At 46.8% G+C, this 19,143-nt stretch overlaps 1 protein-coding gene across 1 annotated transcript in view; it reads right to left on the bottom strand.

Moving 5' to 3' along the window:
• Window positions 1–217: 217 nt before the first annotated feature.
• SMYD3 (SET and MYND domain containing 3) overlaps window positions 218–19,143 on the bottom strand; it is a 395,478-nt gene continuing 376,552 nt past the window's right edge. The window contains exons 10-11 of the mRNA XM_004691039.1: window positions 9,694–9,802; window positions 218–521 (exon numbers count right to left, since the gene is read on the bottom strand). Coding sequence (XP_004691096.1) covers window positions 420–521; window positions 9,694–9,802 — 211 coding nt within the window. The 3' untranslated portion in view covers window positions 218–419. The remainder of the gene's footprint in view (window positions 522–9,693; window positions 9,803–19,143) is intronic.

Below are 19,143 nucleotides of genomic sequence, written 5' to 3'. Positions count from 1 at the left end.
AACAGACACATTAGTTCTGACAGAGTAAAGGCAACATCTGAAAACTCTGCTTCTCGTCAAAAAGGACGTCAAGTGTTTGTGATGAAACAAATGTGAAAACATTGATTTTTATCCAAGGAGAAAGCTTTTTCTGTTGTGCTTGTCACAGGATTGGCAATTGTATTACTGCCACCTTGAATGGGAAAGTCACCAATTAGGAAGCAAAGAAACGACTAGGTGGCATTTTCGAACAAATTTCCATGTTTATTACAGTCGTGTTTCTCTACAACTGAAGATTCTTAGGGTTTGCAAACCATATGTCTGTCTTTACTACCTGTACAAACAGAATAGCATTTCCAAAAGGGGGTTTCACACAGCAGAGCACACAAAGCATACAGTGTGTGACCTGGATAAGGCAGTTGAGAAAGGTCTGGGTTCTCTCAGGATGCTCTGATGTTGGCGTCACATTCTTCTAAAAGTAGAATCAGGTCTTCAATCAGGCTGTGCTCTCTGCCATGCGTCACTCTCATAATATCAAAAGCCTGAAGGAAAAGGAAAGAAGGCTGGCTTGATCTCAAAGTAGGAGGGTCCCATCCCTCCCATCTCTTCCCCATGAATCTGGAGAACACCACAGGGCTGCAGTGTGAGCAAGACCGTCATTCTCCAGCCCAGAATGTGAAGTGATCACGGTGGCTATTTAATGTGGTGTTGAGAGAGCAGACTCACCACTCAATTCACGCCACAGCCTGAAACCCAACAGTGACCCTGAGAGATTGTTAGTCTTGGCGAGCAATTACCAAGGTTTACAAAGAACAACTAGAATGAATCAGTAATGTTAAGGACAGAACACTATGTTGCGACCACCTGAAAATATATTTTCAGTTTTGTATGCTGCATTCAATTATTAGCTATTTGTTATGTGATTATTATGGACACATATTTTTGTATTCTTTTCATGTCCTAAGATATTACGGCATCAATATTTTAAGACTCTCTTTTCAGTCTCCATTTCAAGCCCGTCACTAAATCTTTGATGTTTAATGAGATTTTAAAAAACTCCCTTGCCCCTCACCCAATCCCTTTCACCCCCATGTCCCTTTCCCTTCCTTCTTAACCTAGGCACACTCAGGATGTTTACCGGGGTCCACTGGCTTTTGAAGTATTGTATACTATTGAAGCACCTGTTACATAAATGCCTCAAGTATTTCTTTTTATAGTTGTGACTTACTGATCACATATAGTTCACTTAAATTCCCTCCATTTTGTTGAAATGGGCGGCATTTCATCCTTTTCGTGACGATATAACACTCCACAGCATAAATCACATCTCCTTGATCTGTCATCCCTTGGTGGGTATTGAGGCTGCTCCCATGTCTCACATGTTGTAAAGGGGGGTTGTGTGTTTGGCTTCATATTCTTTGGCTAGATGCCCAAGGGAGGGATTCTGGGTTGTATGGTATTTCCATTTTCAGTTTATTAATTAAGGTAAATTCAGATTGCTTTTCATAATGGCTGTGCCAGTTTACACAGGTCCCTCTTTCTCTGCATCTTCTCCCATAGTTTTGTTGGGAGTCTTTTAAATATGGGCCATTATCACAAGTGTGGGATGGCATCTCACTGATTTTAACCTCCATCTCCCTTATTAGCAGGGATGACAAACATTTTCCATGTCTTTTGACCTTCTGGATAGCCCCTTCAGTGAATGGTCTGTTCACGCCCATTTATTAATTAGATTTGTTGTTTGTTATTTTGAACTGAATGAGTTTTTAGATATCTTAGATATTGAGCACTTATTATTGATATTTTGTGTATCTTCTCCCATCCAATAGGTTTCTTTTTCATAGTCTTGCATTTTCTTTTGCTCTCTAGAAGCTTTATAGCTGTATAGAGTCTACTCAAGGAGGAAGGTTAGGGGTGAGGAGTAAATTTAGAAGTCACTGAATTTTGTAGGGTGGAGCTTATTGGTACTTTGGTGATGAGCGTGGTGTGGTAGACCTCTTTAGAGGTCTGAGCTCAAATTCCTAAATCATATGCCATGTTGTAAAGCAGTGTTATCGTGATTAAAAATGTTACAAAAGCAAGAAAGAAGAGATCCATCCTTAAGGACCAACATTCATTGCACTGACCCAGAGTCTCCCGTCCACTGGGGAAGGCTCAGGGTAACACCTGCACTCAGTTCTGCTCCTTCTAGGGCTGCCCTGTGTAGCCTCTCCCAGTAAAAAGTCTGCAGTGACCTAGGAGGGCACCAGAAAATCCTCTAATCCTACGCAGCTTATGAGACATGCAGGGGGTGACAGGTGCTTCCTAATCCGAGATCCTGGGGGTGGCGTCTGCGCTGGGCAGAGACTGACTCACTGGAGCAAGATCGGGAGGTGGGCAAGCTGCTGGCGTGGATGCGAAGGCCTGAGGTAGTGACATTGAGGGTCTTACCCACAGGGGTGGCTAGAAGCAGAGGAAATGAGTAGAGTAGGGACGAGGGTCAATTTAAATGTACTGAAAAATAAATGCCCATCACTGGGGCTCTCTCTGGTGGCGCAAACGGTTAATGCACCACATTTCTAAAGCCACTGTTACTGCTTCAAGGGTTCGATTCCTGGCCAGAGAGCGACCCACATGGCGCAGCAGACCTCTCCTGACCCGCCGCTGCTCCCCCCCAGCAGTCCTGCTCCCCCCTCTGTCTCTGGTGAATCCTCTCACCTACTCCACCTCTGGCCTGTACCCCGGTTCTGTAAACATAAATAAATAAGTCTTTAAAACAAATGCCCATCATTAGTCTGGAAAGCAAAATCAACTACAAATATGATAAACAAGTACACCCTGCAGTTTGCTCCGAGTGGTGGGCGGGGCAGAAGAGAAAAGGGGAGAACGGAGGGAAGAGAGGCAGAATTCAGTAACGTGCATGTCAGTGGCTGTGTGTGTGCGATGATGGGTCAGGCAGTGTGGGCTGGGGGTGAAACTCACACCTGGTGTCAGAGGTCGCTGGTCCTGACCCTGTCTCACCTGGGCCGACAGGTGAGCTGGGTCAGCAGTGCTCCGCGACACCTGTGCCCCGCGGCCACAGCTTCCGGCTGGCTCAGTATGGCCGCCGCGGGCTCAGTCGCACAGGAAGGGGCGGGTTACTTCCCGCCCAAGATAAAGTCATATTGAGTCTCTGACGCAAGAGGTCTTCTTTCCCTAGCTCTGTGCCCCCTCCCACCCGCCCCTCCTCACTGCCATACATGTGTTGCGTATGTCAGAGAGGACAATCTTGGCTTAATTTCCTACAGCAATATAGGAAACAGATTAAGGACACATAAAATTGGAGTCAGCTTGTGCTGGGAAAAGCTTATCTCTTTCCATTAAATTTTATTTTTTTAACGGCAGCATTTAAAAAGAGCCTTTTGCTTATAATCTTCCACAGAGAACTCATTGCCAGTCACCAAGGGGGGTAAGGATTGCTTCACCCAGCTACTGACGCTAAATGTCACATGAGAAATGGCCGAGCGGATTGTCTGCCACTCAGGAATAAAGATGGGGTCCCCAGAACTGACTTCAATCTCACGTCAGTTTTTCAGTAACTTCAGAAGTGTGGCTACATATTAAATACGATGAATTACATCAGATTACAATTTCAAGTTGCAAACAACATAAATTTCTTATTAATTTTTAATGTAAAATTATTAAGCTGATCAAGGATCTCCTACTCTCAGCCCTGAGCCTGAGGGAATCCAGTGAGTGACTTCCTCAAGCGTGATTTAAATATGGATATAAAATTCAGAGAGAAAAGAAATGTATGCGTGGTAAGAACCGTGGAAGTAGATCACAGCAGGGGAAAAGACAATCGAGTGTTCTTATTCTACACAGCTCAGGCTGAGGACAGAGTAGAGGAGACAGATGCAGAAGTGGGGTAGGAACCCAAAGCTGGAAATGCAAGAAGCATTATCTCCAACACATCACCAGCTTCAGAGCCACAAAAGCGCTTCCTGACAATGGGCTACCGAGAACTGCAAAGCCTTTGGTGACCCCCTGAGCTCAGCTGCGGCCCTGCTGACTGCTCTATTCTAATGCTTGAATAGCGCGAAGTGTAGGATCCACTGAAAGGACCATTCTCCTGGGATGCCTGTTCCTTTGGGGTCAGATCCAAAATACCACTGCCAAACCCAATGTCCTGAAGTTGTTCCTCCACATTCTCTTCTACGACTTTTGTATAATTTAGCTCCTCCACTTAGGTCTTTCATGAATCCTTAAAAATATGGCGAGGCCCTTCCTGGTGGCACAGTGGGTTAAAGCTAAGAAGCTAAAGCCACTTCAGCATGAGTTCGATCCCCGCCTGCCCCGGAGGTGACCCACAGGGCGCGGCAGACCTCTCCTGACCCGCCTGCTGCTCCCCTCAGCAGTGGACTCCGTCAGTCGGCCTGTTCTGCTCCCCACTCTGTCTCTGGTGAGTCCTTTTGCCCCCTCTGCACTTCTGGCCCAGTACCCCAGTTCTGTGTGCATAAAAGAATAAATCTTAAAAAAAAATATGGTGACACAGAAGAGTGCCGCTTTGTTCCACACATGTAGGTACAAAAACCAAGCCCATGGATTTAGTTAGAGACTTCCCTTCCCCCACTGGGTTCTTGGTTCTCGTCTCAAAGATCGGTTGATTCTATGTGCTTGGCGTTCAGTTCTAGGTCCTCTCCCCTACCTCTCTGGTCTTTTTTTGTTGGGGGTGGGTGAAATACTGGGGTGTTTTTCTTTTTTTTCTTTTTCTTTTTTTAAAGATTTACTTATTTATTCATACAGAACTGGGATACAGGCCAGAGGCTCAGGGATGGTGAGAGGCTTCACCAGAGACAGAGTGGGGAGCAGAACAGGCAGATTGACAAAGTCCACTGCTGAGGGGAGCAGCGGGCGGGTCAGGAGAGGTCTGCCGTGCCCTGTGGTCACCTCCAGGGCAGGCAGGAATCGAACTCATGCAGAAGTGGCTATAGCTTCTCAGTGCTGTGCTTTAACCCGCTGCGCCACCAGGGAGGGCCCACGGGGGTGTTTTATTATTTGATCTACATGACAACACACAATGATGAATTCCAGTGTAGAATTCTAATCCAGCAGGTTCCTACACAACAGCTAGTTTTTACCGCTACCTTTAATTACTGTTTATTTTCCCAACTGTTTGCCTTTCCCCTACTAAGAAATACATCCTTCATTTTTTGTTTGCTGGGATATGTTAATTTTCTGACTCAGCCCAGGTGACCCAGCAGGACGTTTGTCACTGCTCAGCAAATAATGGTAACAACAACAATAATCGTAACAAATAAATCCAATAACGTAGCAGGACAGAAAATCAACATGCAAAAAAGCCAGTTGTGTTTCCATATACTGACAGTGAATAATTCAAGAAGGAAATTAAGAAACTAGTTGTTGTTTTTTTTTTTTTTCAGTAAACAGAAGACTTGTTTAAAAACTTATTTTATTTCCCCAACACCATCCTGGGAGCCCCTTGATCTTTTCTCCATCCCTTTTCTCTTTTGACCTCAGGAACCTCACATCATGGTTAATGTCCAGAAGTTTTTATAAGGACGTAGTTTGCCACTATATGTTTATTATCTGTCCCAGTCTGTACTTCTGGCTAGTTTTATAATACACAATTCCACTGGAGTCCTTTCATTTCACTGTAGATGGCATCATTCTGTCTTTTCTAATGACTGAAGAGTATTTCATGTACAAACGGCTTGCTTTATGTCTGTACCACACTATTTTGATTGTTGTAGCTTTAAAGTAAATTTTGAAATCAGAAAATATGAGACTTCCACCTCTTTTCTATACTTTCAAGATTATTGTAATGACTAAGGTCCTGTGAAATTTTCTATCAATTTTAAGGTGGAATTTTCTCTTTCCAAAAAAGGATATCATGGGGATTTGGGCAGAGATTGCACTGAATCTGTAGTTTTCTTTGGGTAGTCTTAAGTCTTTCAACCATGAACACGAAATTTTACCAAACATGTTTCAAGGTCAATGGAAACACCCATAAGTATCAGTGGGGAGGAATTCCAAGCAGCTCTTTGGTTCCTGATGATTCTGGCACATTATCTCTGCATACCCACATGCTCTCCCTCCCATCTGCCCACATGTTAAGGTGTGATGCTACACACTTAGAGGAAAGTCATTTAGCTTTGAGACCGTGGGCAGTTGGAGAGTCTGTGTTGTGCCTTCAGGCTGCCTCTGAACCCCCAACCCATGACATACACCAAATGTAGCACGTGTGTACACTTTCCTGGGGTGATTTAGTTTTCTCACTGGATTCCAGAAAAGAACATAACTAAAGAGAGGTTAAGAACAACTGAAGCAGACTAGAACGAGAACAACGGAACTGTGTAGGCAAGAAGAGCATGGCTCTCCTTCGGCTCCCTGGGTGTGCTGGACTAGCTCACACCTGTGGCAGTGACGTCCCGGATGTGGGAACCTGTGTGCTCCACTCAGGCCCAGGAGAAGCTAAAGGACCTCAAAATGCATCAACAAAATGAAATGACAAGGGGAAAACCATTGAGTTTGATGTAGGAAACTTACATTGAAATCCAAAAATGGATATTTAAGGGAAAAGACTGTGATTATCCCCCAGTCTGGCAGGGGGAAGGAGCTGGCAGTGTGCAGAGCTCGCAGAAAAGAAACAGCCTCACGGCTAAGACAGCCAGATGAGGGCTGTTGCCTCTGAGGTTCAAAAAGTCACATTAGTAGCTAACAAAATTCTTCCAAGAAATAAATGGAAAGAAATGAAAGTAGATTAGGGACAGGAGAAAGCAGGAGGGAAGTGCTGGGCAGAGGCCCCAGGACAGTCCTAGGGTGGCAATCACAGGAATTTCAGCTGAGCCCAGTGGAGATGGAAACCGAAACCAAATCAGCTGGGCTAAGCGAATTCCCTCCTGGACGAGGCCCCGGCCTAATTGAATCTGCAACAAATTTCTGTTTCTGAAGCTTCTCTGATTTCTGTTCCAAACTCAGCCTTAGAAACTCTTTTCAAGCTATTTCATCCCATTATTTCCAGAGTTTCTAAGACAAGAAAGGCAGTCTAGGCATGCCAGGTGGAGAACATCAGTTCAGTTTCAAAAGGCAAAGGCTACCTCTTTTCTTTTCCCTCTCTAGGTTACCTGAGCCCTGAGAAAGTTCAGGAAGAACAGCTTTCTGCAGAATGAAATTGACCTGCTTCGACACTGTCAGGGGCACATGAGCTGGTGAAGAGATGGCCACATTCAGTGTGTCTCTGCAGCAAAGGTCGTGTGATCTCATTTATTAGCAACACGCAGCTGAAACGAAGAAGGCCAGGATGTGTCCTGGAATGTCCTCCTTTGATTAAAGAGATGTATCCTCTCGGGTCTGCATGTTTCAGACTTGACGTGTTGGGGCGTGTGCAATCGTTAGGTGGCCCAGGAGACGCAAAAGGTTTCTCAGCTGGGGCAACCGTGAGGAATTTCCTGCTTACCTGGGGGAGACACAGCCTATGCAAGTGAGTCACTGGGGAGAAGTTACGGAGCATAAGTGCTCAAAGAGGCAACACCCAGAACCCCTGATGATAAGCCTAGAGCCAAAGGGACCAGGTAGTAGGGGAACAGCAAATATTAAATACGTCAAAGAATTATTTAAATGTAATTACAGAACTTGATTGAATTTAAATTATTATTTAAGATATTAATTCTACTTTGTAAAATCTGGTTAGAAAGTGCATATATTTAATAAAAATAAATATACTTAATATTTTCAGTAATTATTTAAATAATCCTTTAGAGTCTTGACATACTTGGGATGTGGCAAGACACACTCTCACACAATATTTAGTTCACACAATCTGTACTTCCTAAAACAATGCCTCGTCTACTTCCTAGGGCAATTCCATGGGGAAATTATATGCAGAGGGATTAGGAGACTGGTTTTGTTTCAGTCACTGGCGGGACTGGAAGCTGAGCCTGATTCTGCACCCAAGGGCTCTCTTCAGGAGCCGGCCTTCCCAGGGCTGCAATTTGCGTCTGGTTGCTAATCAGCACCCAGCAAGCGTCAGGCTTCTCTCTGAGCCAAACAGGAAGCTTGGGCTAAGGCCAGGACTTCACCCAAATCTCGCAACGGGCTTTCTGAGGCTGCGTCTTGAGTCTTTCACTTGGCAGCGATCAGAGTCCGTGCTTGGGCTTATCTTCGGTACCAAGAGCAGAAGGTGCCTGAATGAAGACCCAGGAAGCTTCTGGAAGAAGCAGGGGCAGGCTCACACAACGGACAATGAACTGGGCACAAGGACAGGTGGACAGAGGAGACCCGGAGGCCCGCTGATGCCAGCACAGCCGCTCCCGTCCTGCTGGCCCAGGAAGGCCACACGTCCCTCAGGGTATGACTCGTCCATGAGCTGAGGGTGCTCGATGTCTCCTCCTGGAGGTCGGCAGCCGTGGCGATAATAAAGCCTCACATACCAGATGGAAGACATCCACACCTCCTCCGATTTCTGGCCCTTTTTATTCCGCCTGAGTTGAATCGGGAACTCAGTGGGTCTGAAAAGATTTCCACACGCTCCGTCTTACCAGAGCACCTCATCTATTTAAGGGGGTTAGTCCAGAGGGAAGAACAGAGCCTTGGACGCCAGCCTGGATTTAATGACGAGTTCGCGTGTCTGTTTCCTCCACTAACTGTAAGGACAACACTGAGTCTATTCAGATTAATAGAAGCATCTAATCAACACATGTTGAATTCAACTGAGCAGACCAGGCCTGGCTCTGCCTCAGTGTGACACTAGATAAGCTCTCGAATGTCCCAAGCTTCGGTTCCTGTCATGTTCAAAGAAAATGAAAATGTCTGGCCCTGTGGCCACCAACGGTCACGAGGACCCGACAAGATCGTGCAGAGATGAGCAGCATTAGTGCTTTCTAGCCCCACGGAACAGAAAGAATGCATGTGGTCGCTTACAAAGCTCTTACTCGCGGCCACCCTGGCATGGGAACATCGCGTACCTGGGAAGCGTCTCTGCCTTCTTTTTCTGTCAACACTTCACACAATGTGAGGTGCTGAGCTGGTTACAAAGAGGACCACAAAGACCTCACCGTCTGCGGACAGGGAGACACGATTCCCTCCTTACAGTAGTGCCGTGGGCCGAGGGAGCAAACACACAGAGACTCAGCCAACACTTGAGCTGGCCTCAGAGGACCCGTGGAGTCCGGCCCACCCCGGTGGAGGAGGAGGAGAGGGCGTTTAAGGAAGAGGAACCAGCTTTTGGGCAGTGAGGGTGACCTGGGAGAGGCTGTGTGGAGAGGACAGCAGGGCTGAGGGAACACGGGTCCGCAAGAGCCGGCGATGGCCACGATGGCCAAGCGCCAGTCTCCCTGGCAGGAGAGGCGGGCGACGCCTTGTGGGCAGCAGGTGGGTGGCACGAGGGGAGCTGGGCACCATGCAGGAGAGGCCTGAGGCCTCTGCAGCAGTCAGAGAGCAGATCGGTAAATCTCCATCATTTCCATGCGCTGGCTGGTTTTATATTGGCAGTTGAAAGTCAGCGAGAGGTGAGCATGTTTAAACCACAGAAACGGGCAAACGTCACCCATCAGGGTCTGGTTGTTTCTTTGCTCAGAGGGGGTTGGTAAATATCTGTGGCAAAGTGGAAGAGCACACGTGTGTGAGGGGCAGTGTGTGTGCACACAGGTGTGCAGCGTAGCACTGATGAATGCCACGAGGCTACCGACACCCCCCAAGGGACCGCAGCAGCCCTGCGTGAAGCTGGCGACTCACCAGTCTCAGATTCTTCATGGCCTGAGGAAACATGCCCTGGTGCAACTGCAGCTTGCCGACCTTCATGACCTGCACCCCTCTGACGGGGTGGCTTCCTGGGTAGAAGATCCTGAAAGGAACCAAAGGGCAGACAGCGTGAGGTGCGCTTACACTCAGTCAGCATTTCAGTGGAGAGGGTGGGGTGGGCGCGAGCCCCGGCTGGGCTGTGAGTGAGCTGTGAGGGCACACTGGTTTTGCAAACTCTGGAACACCGAGGGGCGTAAGCACAGCATCATTCTTCTGCTCCTCACAATTCCTTTTGCACTAAGGGGCCACAGAAAGACAGGCCTGGATGCCTCTCTGACAAATACGAGCGAAGAGAAGCAAGGTCGGCCTCTGCCTTGCTCTTTGGGGGCCGAGTGGGAAGACCGGGTGCTCGTCTTCTCTTCAGCCTCCCCCGCGAGCCCCAGAACCCAGGCCGGCCTTGGAACAGAAGGCGGAACTCTCAGGACTCCCCCTCTGGGTACGACCGCACGCTCTGCTTGCTGCAAAGCCCTCTGAATTCTAGCTGTACAGATGATCACAGCTCACCTAGTACACAGGCCCAGTTATTTCTCTGACCCCCGCACTGGACCACGGGGCTTTTCATTCAGGCGCCTCCTCGGAGCTTGCCATGACGGCTGTCCGCAGGCGGAGCGGAGGTGCTGTGGGACATCTTCAGCCACAGAATAGAACAGGGTGTTGCAGTGGAGGAAGAACGTTTCACGGTCAGTTTGATCAATGATTATATTAGATGCAGTGGTGCAGAGTCTGACCCCTTCCGCCCTCTGTGACCTGGTCCTTACCATCTACTATCTCGCTGCATGCGGGCCGGTGGGGAACAACCACGTTGGATACACACACATGGGCTGTTCTCAAAGGCCCCCGAGTCCCCGCAGACACAGGTAAACAGCCACACAACACCTAAAATTATCATAGGACACAGCATGCTTTGGTGCCCAAGTGACACCTGTCTCACTATCGGGGGAAGCTCAACTCAAGTTTGTTGACTTGAAGTATGAAGCGAGCAGGTGACTGATGCTTGAACATGGAGGGTTTCCTGGGGGAGACAGCAGGGCTTACACGGACTCCCAGGGGGCTGGGGAGACTGGGCTGGGAGGGGAGAAGGAGGCGCATTCAAACTTAGTCAATCAGGGACACGCTCCCGGGGCTGCTCCCCAGAGACGACAGACACCTGCCTGTGACATCGGCCCACAGGTAGCCTGCTCTTGGACCGCACCTCAGAGCCACGGCTTACACAGGGGTGCGGTTGGCACCGTGGTTCTTCCCCTCCTGAAATGTGATACAGGAATTTTCTCACTCACGCTCTTAAAAAATTAGAAAGAGAGGGAGGTATTTAAATTACTGGAAGGCTGGCCACTCACAGAACTGAAGAGGGAAGGGAGGGGAGAAGACAGGAGAGACACCAGGGTCCTGGGGCTGTCTTCCAGTACGCCAGGAGATCAGTGGCTTGCCTCTCACCCCTCACAAAACGAACATCATTAACTACTTGTGTGGAAAAGATTTTCAGAGCTGCAGACAAAGCTGCAGTGCAGGACACCATTATCAGAAGGTAATTGCCCTGGGCACTTCTAAAGCGCGCCTGGATTTAGGATTTTATTTTATTGCTATGAATATGACATAATTAAATTTAAAGGCCAAAAAGTAATTTTATCCAAATAATCATTCCCCTAAGTGGATGTCTGTCATGTCAGTGAAAAGAAGGAAAGAAAACCTTTAGTTCTATGATGGCAGCTAGTGGTGCATAATTACCACACGCCAGGTTCCTGCTCTGGTTTCTTGAAACTAAGAAGTGGGGCATTGGGAGGGAGAGGATGCGAGCAAGTGTCTTTGAGTGGCCTGCACTAAATACCTGCGGGCAGCCTCCACCGGTCGCGGGGTGCGTGGTTTCTGGGGCCTCCCAGCTGACAGGTGGAATAAGAATCACGATCCCTGGAGCCTCCTGTTAGAGGGCCCCAAGGAAGACCGGGGGCGCCACTCCTGCTGGGAGAAGTTCCCCACCTTTATTGGCCTGCAGTGGCGTTCAATCACAGGGCTGCAAACACCGGGGCCAGAGAAGGAATCGGGGTGCCGGAGCCCCATACAGACTAAAGGCAAGCTTGAGAGGGAGGCGCGCGCGAGGCCCCCTAGACTCTGCAGGCTCTGATGGGGAGGGGGCGGGTGTGGACAAGTGCCCGGCTCCTTGCCCTCAGGGACTGGACCCTCTAGGCGTAGAAGTGGGGGGGGGGCGCGAAGCGGGCACCCCGAGACACTGTGCGAGCCGCCAGAGCGGGGCGATCGTGGCGGTTTCTGGGGACATCAGAGCTTGGGCTAGTGCAGACAGGCTCCCGGGTCAGGGGGTGCGTGGGCAGGGACTGGCAGGGGGGCGTGGGCGAGCCGGAGTGTGGGCTTGGCCAGGCTCACTCGAGCAGAGCACTGCATCAGAATGCAAACGGAGGGAAAACGGGAGAAGAAACCCGAGAGGGAGAGCTCTGAGGCCGGACGGCGGTCATGGGCGCAGAGACATGCCCTGCGCCTGGCCGGCTGGGCGCCTGGGTTCGGGGCGGCGGCACGGGCAGACGCGCTCTGGCGGGGTGTTGGAAGTGTCCAGTCACAGGGCAGTGCCAGGCGCCCAGCTCCAGGACCCTGGGCCTGGAGAGGGAAACCGCCTTTGGTGCCTGTGAGGGAGCAAAGTGGTGAAACGGGCAGAGGAAGTAGCTGCGGCGAGCTTGGGCAGACCCAGGAGCACCGTGGGCTTGCTCCTGTATTTCACACGGAGGCTGCGATCCGAGAACTGGAATGCCTCAGGTGAAAAGAAGATAGAGGGCCCCTCCCGGTGGCTCAACCGGTTAGGACCCAGCACTGCGAGCTGGCTGCAGCCGCCTCAGAAGAAGTTCAACCCCGCGCCAAGGAGGTGACCACAGGGCGCGGCAGACCTCTCCTGAGTCACCCGCTGCTCCCCTCAGCACTGTGCTTCATGGATCTCCCTGTTCTGCTCTGCACCTCTGGCCTGTACCTCAGTTCTGTAGACATAAATAAATAGTTTAAAAAAAAAAAAAGGAATATAGAGTAGAAAATGCCTGAAGGCAGGCCCCAGGCCTGAGGCTGTCCTACAAGATGTAATCACCAATCACAGTGTTTTACCACAGTTTGGTATATACTGGGAAGGAAAAAAAAAGCAACAAACCAGTTCTGGTTGAGGGGCATTATTTATTTTTAAATATTTATTTATTCATACCAAACTGGGGTACAGGACAGTGATGCTGGGGGTGAGAGGATTCACCAGAGTGGGGAGCAGGAACAGGCAGATGGACTGAAACACACTGCTGAGGGGAGCAGTGGGCGGGGTCAGGAGAGGTCTGCGGTGCCCTGTGGGTCAACCCCTGGCCAGGATCAAACTGGTGCTGCAGTGGCTGCCGACAGCTTCACAGCGCTGAGCTTTAACCTGCTGCACACCAGGGAGGGCCTGAGGGCCACTTTTTAAAGATTGGATTCAAAACATATTATTGAACTTAAAAGGAGAATTTCACTTGCGTAAGTTTAACCTACATAAATTGTATCCCAGTTGCCAGCCTCATACTAGATTTTAAAATGGTGCTAGAATTAGACCACCATTTTGTAATGTCTACAGAATTGATCCAGAAAAAGTATCAAAGGATGAAATCAGTAGATGACAGATGGATAGAGAATTTCAACATGGAGAGATTAGGTGTGACCATCTATTTTAGCATCTTTAAAGTGGGACAAGGCATTACATGCTATGTGACATGACACAGAGGAATTATTCTGACCTGCTATGTGACATGACACAGAGGAATTATTCTGATCTGCCTCTCAAGCATATTGACCTCCCCCCAAGGAGAAACTGAATTTATTCAGGCCCATGAAGTGCAATGGCATTTCATAGGAAAAACAAGTGATAGAAAAACGCATGAGATCAGCTCAATTCTGGACACAGGAAATTCTACAGGTCCTTGACCTGGTATCCTCAAAAGATTATTGGCATGAAAAGAGACAAGCGTGAGAGACCTAAGAAATATAATAATCAAATATAATGTACAGAACCTAGGCATCTTTAATGCCTAAACTAAACTACAAAATGATTTTTGTGAGACAATCTAGAAAATCTGAACATGAAATGGTATTGTGGATATAAAAGAAAATGTCCACAGTTTCCAGAGCTGCAAACTGAAGTCTATGTGGATGAATGATGTCATGTCTGCAATTTGATTTACACTTCTTCAGCAGAATTTCTCCTTCCAGCAATGGTAGAGTAGCTTGTTTCAGACTAAACTTGGTAAGCACAAGAAAAGTTAGACAAAATGTTCTTTTAATCTAGCTGAGGTATCAGAATAGTTACGGGGTACCGGGGTCGTGAGGAGTCAGGACTGCAGGAGGCTCAAGCAGACGCTCCTCGCATCCATTTAATGCTGAGCGTCAGTTCAGTGGCTGAGGTGCGGTTACTACAGACTCAGAGATGAACACACAGCGACTGGAGGTCAGGGCTTAGCAAGGAAGAGATGCAAAACCAGAAAGCACCCCTGTCTTTCATTGGTGGTGCTCAAAAAGCTACAATCTAAGGATAATCAGGTGAGTCAGGAATAGACCAGTCCTTGTGAATCAGTAAAGTCAGTTCACAGCGGACTGGCTACCCAGTTGTGCAAGATCAACAGCAAACGGAGGACTGAGCCTTCCCAGAGGCCAGTCTCTGCCCGGGCACGGGGCAGCATCCTGCCCACTTGTGCCTGTGCAGCTGGCAGGTGCTTCTCTTCACCAACTCTCTCCCTTCGCAGGGCAGCAGCCTCCTGTTTGCCCTGTGCCACGCTGGGGCTTCTCTTCACCGGCCTCCCTCAGCGGAGACTGCTCTCCTAAGGCCGCCCGCCTGCCACCATGCAGCTCCACTCAGCAAGCCTCTCCCTTTCGGGGAGCCAGCTCTTTCTGCCGCCTGTGTCTATCTGGTGTCCTTGATTCTTCTTTCCCTTTTATAATGAACCCGCCCTTTGGATATAACTAACGTCTCTGTGTTGTGGAGAAACTCGCCCGGGAGACTCATGGATGCCGCTCAAAGGGGAGATCTGGTGATACTTTTCCCTGAGTGAACCCAAGTTCCCCGCTCTCCAAACCCATCAACTCCAAAAACGAGTTGTAGTAACAAGAGTAAGTTACAGATTCAGAGAGAGCCGAATGCTTGACTAGACCACCTGGAAAGTTACAGCTTCAGAAACGCTGAGAATTGCAAAAGAATGAGACCACTCAACAAATAAATAAAAAGGGTGGAGACGGCGAGAGATAAAATGAGTGCTCTAAAATGTAGATAATTGTTAAAATTGGACGATGGTGTAGGACGCTTCATTATATCATTCTATGTTTATGTTTGAAAGTTTTCATTCTTAAAAAAGTAGAACATTGGCTTTTACTTTTTCACCTGAAGAAATTATGGATCTGTCTGATAGATAGCTGTTACAAATTTCAAAATATTTTAGAATTTTACTGGATTCTAAAACATACAAAATATGCACAATGAGCAGCAAACAGTATCTGTACACACTTTTTCAAGACTTCGTTCACGCACGGATTTGACAGCTGTAATAACAGTGGGGATGGCAGCGGCTGACAGCCAACGTGAGGCTTCCGTGTGGCTCTTCAGTCACTGTAGAGACTCACACTAGCATCCAGCAGGACAAACTATGACCAGAAAGCCCTGAAAAGGCAGGTCGAGTCATCTGGTGTCCCTTTGGTGAACGTATGTGTTGTGTGGAAGTTATTTGGTCTTTGTGGTAGAGTAGCTTGATTTATAATAGACTGTTGTTGTTAGCTGAAGAAATCCCAACATTAGGAAACAACACCAAAGAAAGAAGAAAGACCATACTGTTTAAGGGGCCACTTCAGAGTAAGAACTACTCGTCCCCATGACCTTAATGAATCCCCAGTCTGGAGGTTCCCAGGTGGGGTGAGGAATCCTTACTTCTCCATCACTTTTGCTGCTTGGCTGTGCGGATGATGAGAAGATCAGAGGTGTGAATTCTCACTTTTTCCTGAAAGGCACAGAACCTGGGCTCTAGACAGGACTGAACCTCCAACTCCTGCCCTGTTGGTCTCCTATCACTGAGGGCTCTGTGCTCTCCCCGCTTCCAGCACCAGGCTACTGGAAAATCAAGCACATGGTGCTGTGAAATTCCACTACACGTTACAACAGGATTTTATAACACCACAGTGAGATTTTTCATGTGTTTATTCTACCCATAAAATGAGTAAGCAGGGTCATTTCCTTACACGGAGAATACATTTCTTCTCCTCTTAATTTCCACCAAAAGCAACCTTATGAAACTTTATTCAAATGTTGGTAATGATGGTATGAAATGATTAGAGGGTCTTCTCTGCCAAAAAACGTGTAAATCTGACCCTCCCTGATGGTGCAATGGTTGAAGCACAGCACTGCAAGCTGGAGGCAGCACCTTCAGTGAGTCGGATACCCAGCCTCAGAGGTGACCCGCATGGCGCAGCAGACCTCAGCAGTGTATTTCAGCAGATGCTCCCCACTCTGTCTCTGGGGAGTGTCCTTTCACTGCTCCTGCACTTCTGGCCTACCCCCCCCAGTTCTGTATGCATAAATAAATACATCTTTAAAAAAATAGGATCATAAAAAAGTATAAACCTGGATAAAATTGCCAAAAGCAACCACGTCAGGCCATAGATGAGAAATGGTAATGTACTTATTCTTGAAAAATAGCCAAAATTTAGGGTAAGAAAAGCAGGAGTCAGAGGCCTTCTTGCCTGAGGCTATTCCCACCCAAGAGAGATTAAGTCAAGGGCTCATATCACAAGTCAAGGTCACAATATCACCCCACTCAAGGCAGATACAGGAGAGTCAGGTGAAAAGTAAACAGCAAGGGAGATGCTCAACTGTGAATGTGTACCTCTGCCCACACACAGCAGAGACCAGAAGCCTTACAGGTGCAAGGTGTTTGAATAACACCCTTGTCCACATTATCAGCTGACCAGTGAGCTAGTCAGTGGGAGGGGAGACAACTGGAAAGCTAGGCTTAAAGAAATTAGAAGCAAAGCAAAGATAATAAGGTCCACTGCACAAATTCACACCGTCATCTCCAGAGTCTATGAATGTGTTAGTTCACATGGCAAAAGGGATTTTGCAAATGTGATTAAGGTTAAAAGTATAGAGATGAAGAGATCATTCTGGATTATCCAGGTTGGCTCAGTCTAATCACACAAATCCTTCAGAGCAGAGACCCACTCCCACTGTGGCCAGAGAAACCGATGTGACTACATCTATTGGGTGGAAACAGGGTTAAAGGTATGTTATATTGTTAGCTTTAAAGATTCAGAAAGTGAATTAATTGCCTGGGAAATTGAACAGAATCTAAAAGCTGGAACAGCTATGGAACAACTTCTCCCACAACCTCCAGGAAGGAGTGCAATCCTCTGTGCCTTGATATTTAGCCCACAGATCTCTGTGTTAAGCTTCTGACCAAGAAAGCTCAGTAAGAAGAGAGCCACAGAAGGATTAAATCAAGGTCTCATCTTACATGAGTAACTATACTATCACCCCACTGAAGGCAGATAGAGACAAGAGAGCCAGGTTAAAAGTAAATAGCAAGGGAGATGCTCAACTTCCAACATAGATCCCTTCCTCCACACAGCAGAGAACAGAAGCCTGAATTATCACTAAATTTGTAATAATTTGTTATAGCATCAAACAAAGTCATATAATAGATATGTAAGAACAAACAAACAAACAAACAAAAAAACAGCAAAGTAGGAACCATACTTAGGAACAAAACTGTCAAAAAAAAAATCTGACTAGATCCAAGCGACAGATTTAGAAGACAAAATTGTTAAAGCAGCTATTATGAATATTTTCAATGAACTAAATTATATTCAAAGAATTAAGAAAGATGGTTAAAGGGGAGGGATCTTTATGTAGAATAAAACCTATTAGAAAGAAATCTATTAGAAAATGTAAATTTCAGAGTTGAGATGAAAAATTCTCCACGGGAATTAAGTGTTAAATTTGACACAGCAATAGAGATAATCAGTAAACTGGAAGGCAGATGAAGGAAAATAGCATTTCTGTGAAAAAGAGAAAAAATAGTTGGAAAAAAAATGAGCAGAACTTTCAAATACCTGTGGGGCAAAATAAGGGAAGAAAGAGAAAGGGGAAGAAAAAATAGGTGAAGAATGTTTGTGTATTTATAAAATTCAAAATCTTCACATTCAAAGAAGATAATATTAGGAGGCGGGGGCCTTCAGAAGTGCTTAGGTGATGGAGCTTTGATGCACCGGGTTGGTGTTTTAACAAGCACACAGAGACCCCCGGCCCCTCCCACCATGTGCTGCATCGTGTACTGGCTGTTCACCCACCCGTGCTAAATCCTGCACTACGAGGCTTGAGAACTACGGAAAACGAACTGTTTACTATTTACAGGCTACCCAGTCTCTGGTAGGCTGTTACGACAGCCTAAAGACAGACTGTGAATTTCACTACCAGGAATCCATTCAGGGCAAATGCAAAACATGTCCACAAAGGAATTACATGCAAATGTTTAAGCAGCATTATCGATAATGGAAAGGTAAAAGCAGCCAAAATAATCACAGGCGAGCAGATAAGTAAAATGTGGCATATCCATACAATGTAACACTATTCTGCAAGGAAAAGGAATAAGTACTGGTACTTCCTACAATATCAATGAACCTCAAAAATATGCTCAGTGGAAGAAACAAGAGAAATAACAATACATATTATATGATTCAATTTATGGGAAACATCTAGAAAAGGCAAAAAGCACAGATACACGAAGCAGACAGGTGACTGCCTGGGGCTGAGTGTGGGCGGTAGCAATAAAATGGAGCTTTGGGGATGATAGGAATATTTTACAAATGGATGGTGATGCTCCTTGTACAACTGTAAAATTTTTCAGAACTCACAGAACACTTAAAATGTTTTTATTTTAGAGCATGTAAATTACATTTCAATAAAGTCATTAAAAATTAAACAACCTCAAGAGTCAGAAACTATCATGACCATTTCATGAATGTGGAAAACAGACATGAGAGATTAAGGAACCTGGTAGAAGATGACATAGCTAGTGAAATGACTCAAGGGGGAAATGTTTGTAGGGTTCTTAACAACAAATCTGTTAGCTATGAAGTAGAAGATTACGTAGCAACCATGTCTCACAAAACTGGTTACGCTTTTAAATGTCATATTTCCTACTGTGATAACAAAAACGACTTGGATTTTATACATTAAAACACATGATTAACAACAAAAAAGGTCATGATCTTTTCAATGTTTTTCTTGAATGCCACAAACAGTTTATAAGAGGAAATATCTTTTTTTCTGCAAAGCTTTCTTTATGAATAGACCTCCCTTTCCACTATCAGAAGGCTGGTAAACACAGCAGACTCGTTCTC

The sequence above is a fragment of the Condylura cristata genome, unplaced genomic scaffold, assembly GCF_000260355.1.
Source record: "Condylura cristata isolate star-nosed mole 26May11 unplaced genomic scaffold, ConCri1.0 scaffold00029, whole genome shotgun sequence".
NCBI lineage: Eukaryota > Metazoa > Chordata > Mammalia > Eulipotyphla > Talpidae > Condylura > Condylura cristata.
Note: the sequence above shows the minus strand (reverse complement) of the source record. Positions and strands in the feature narration are given on the sequence as shown.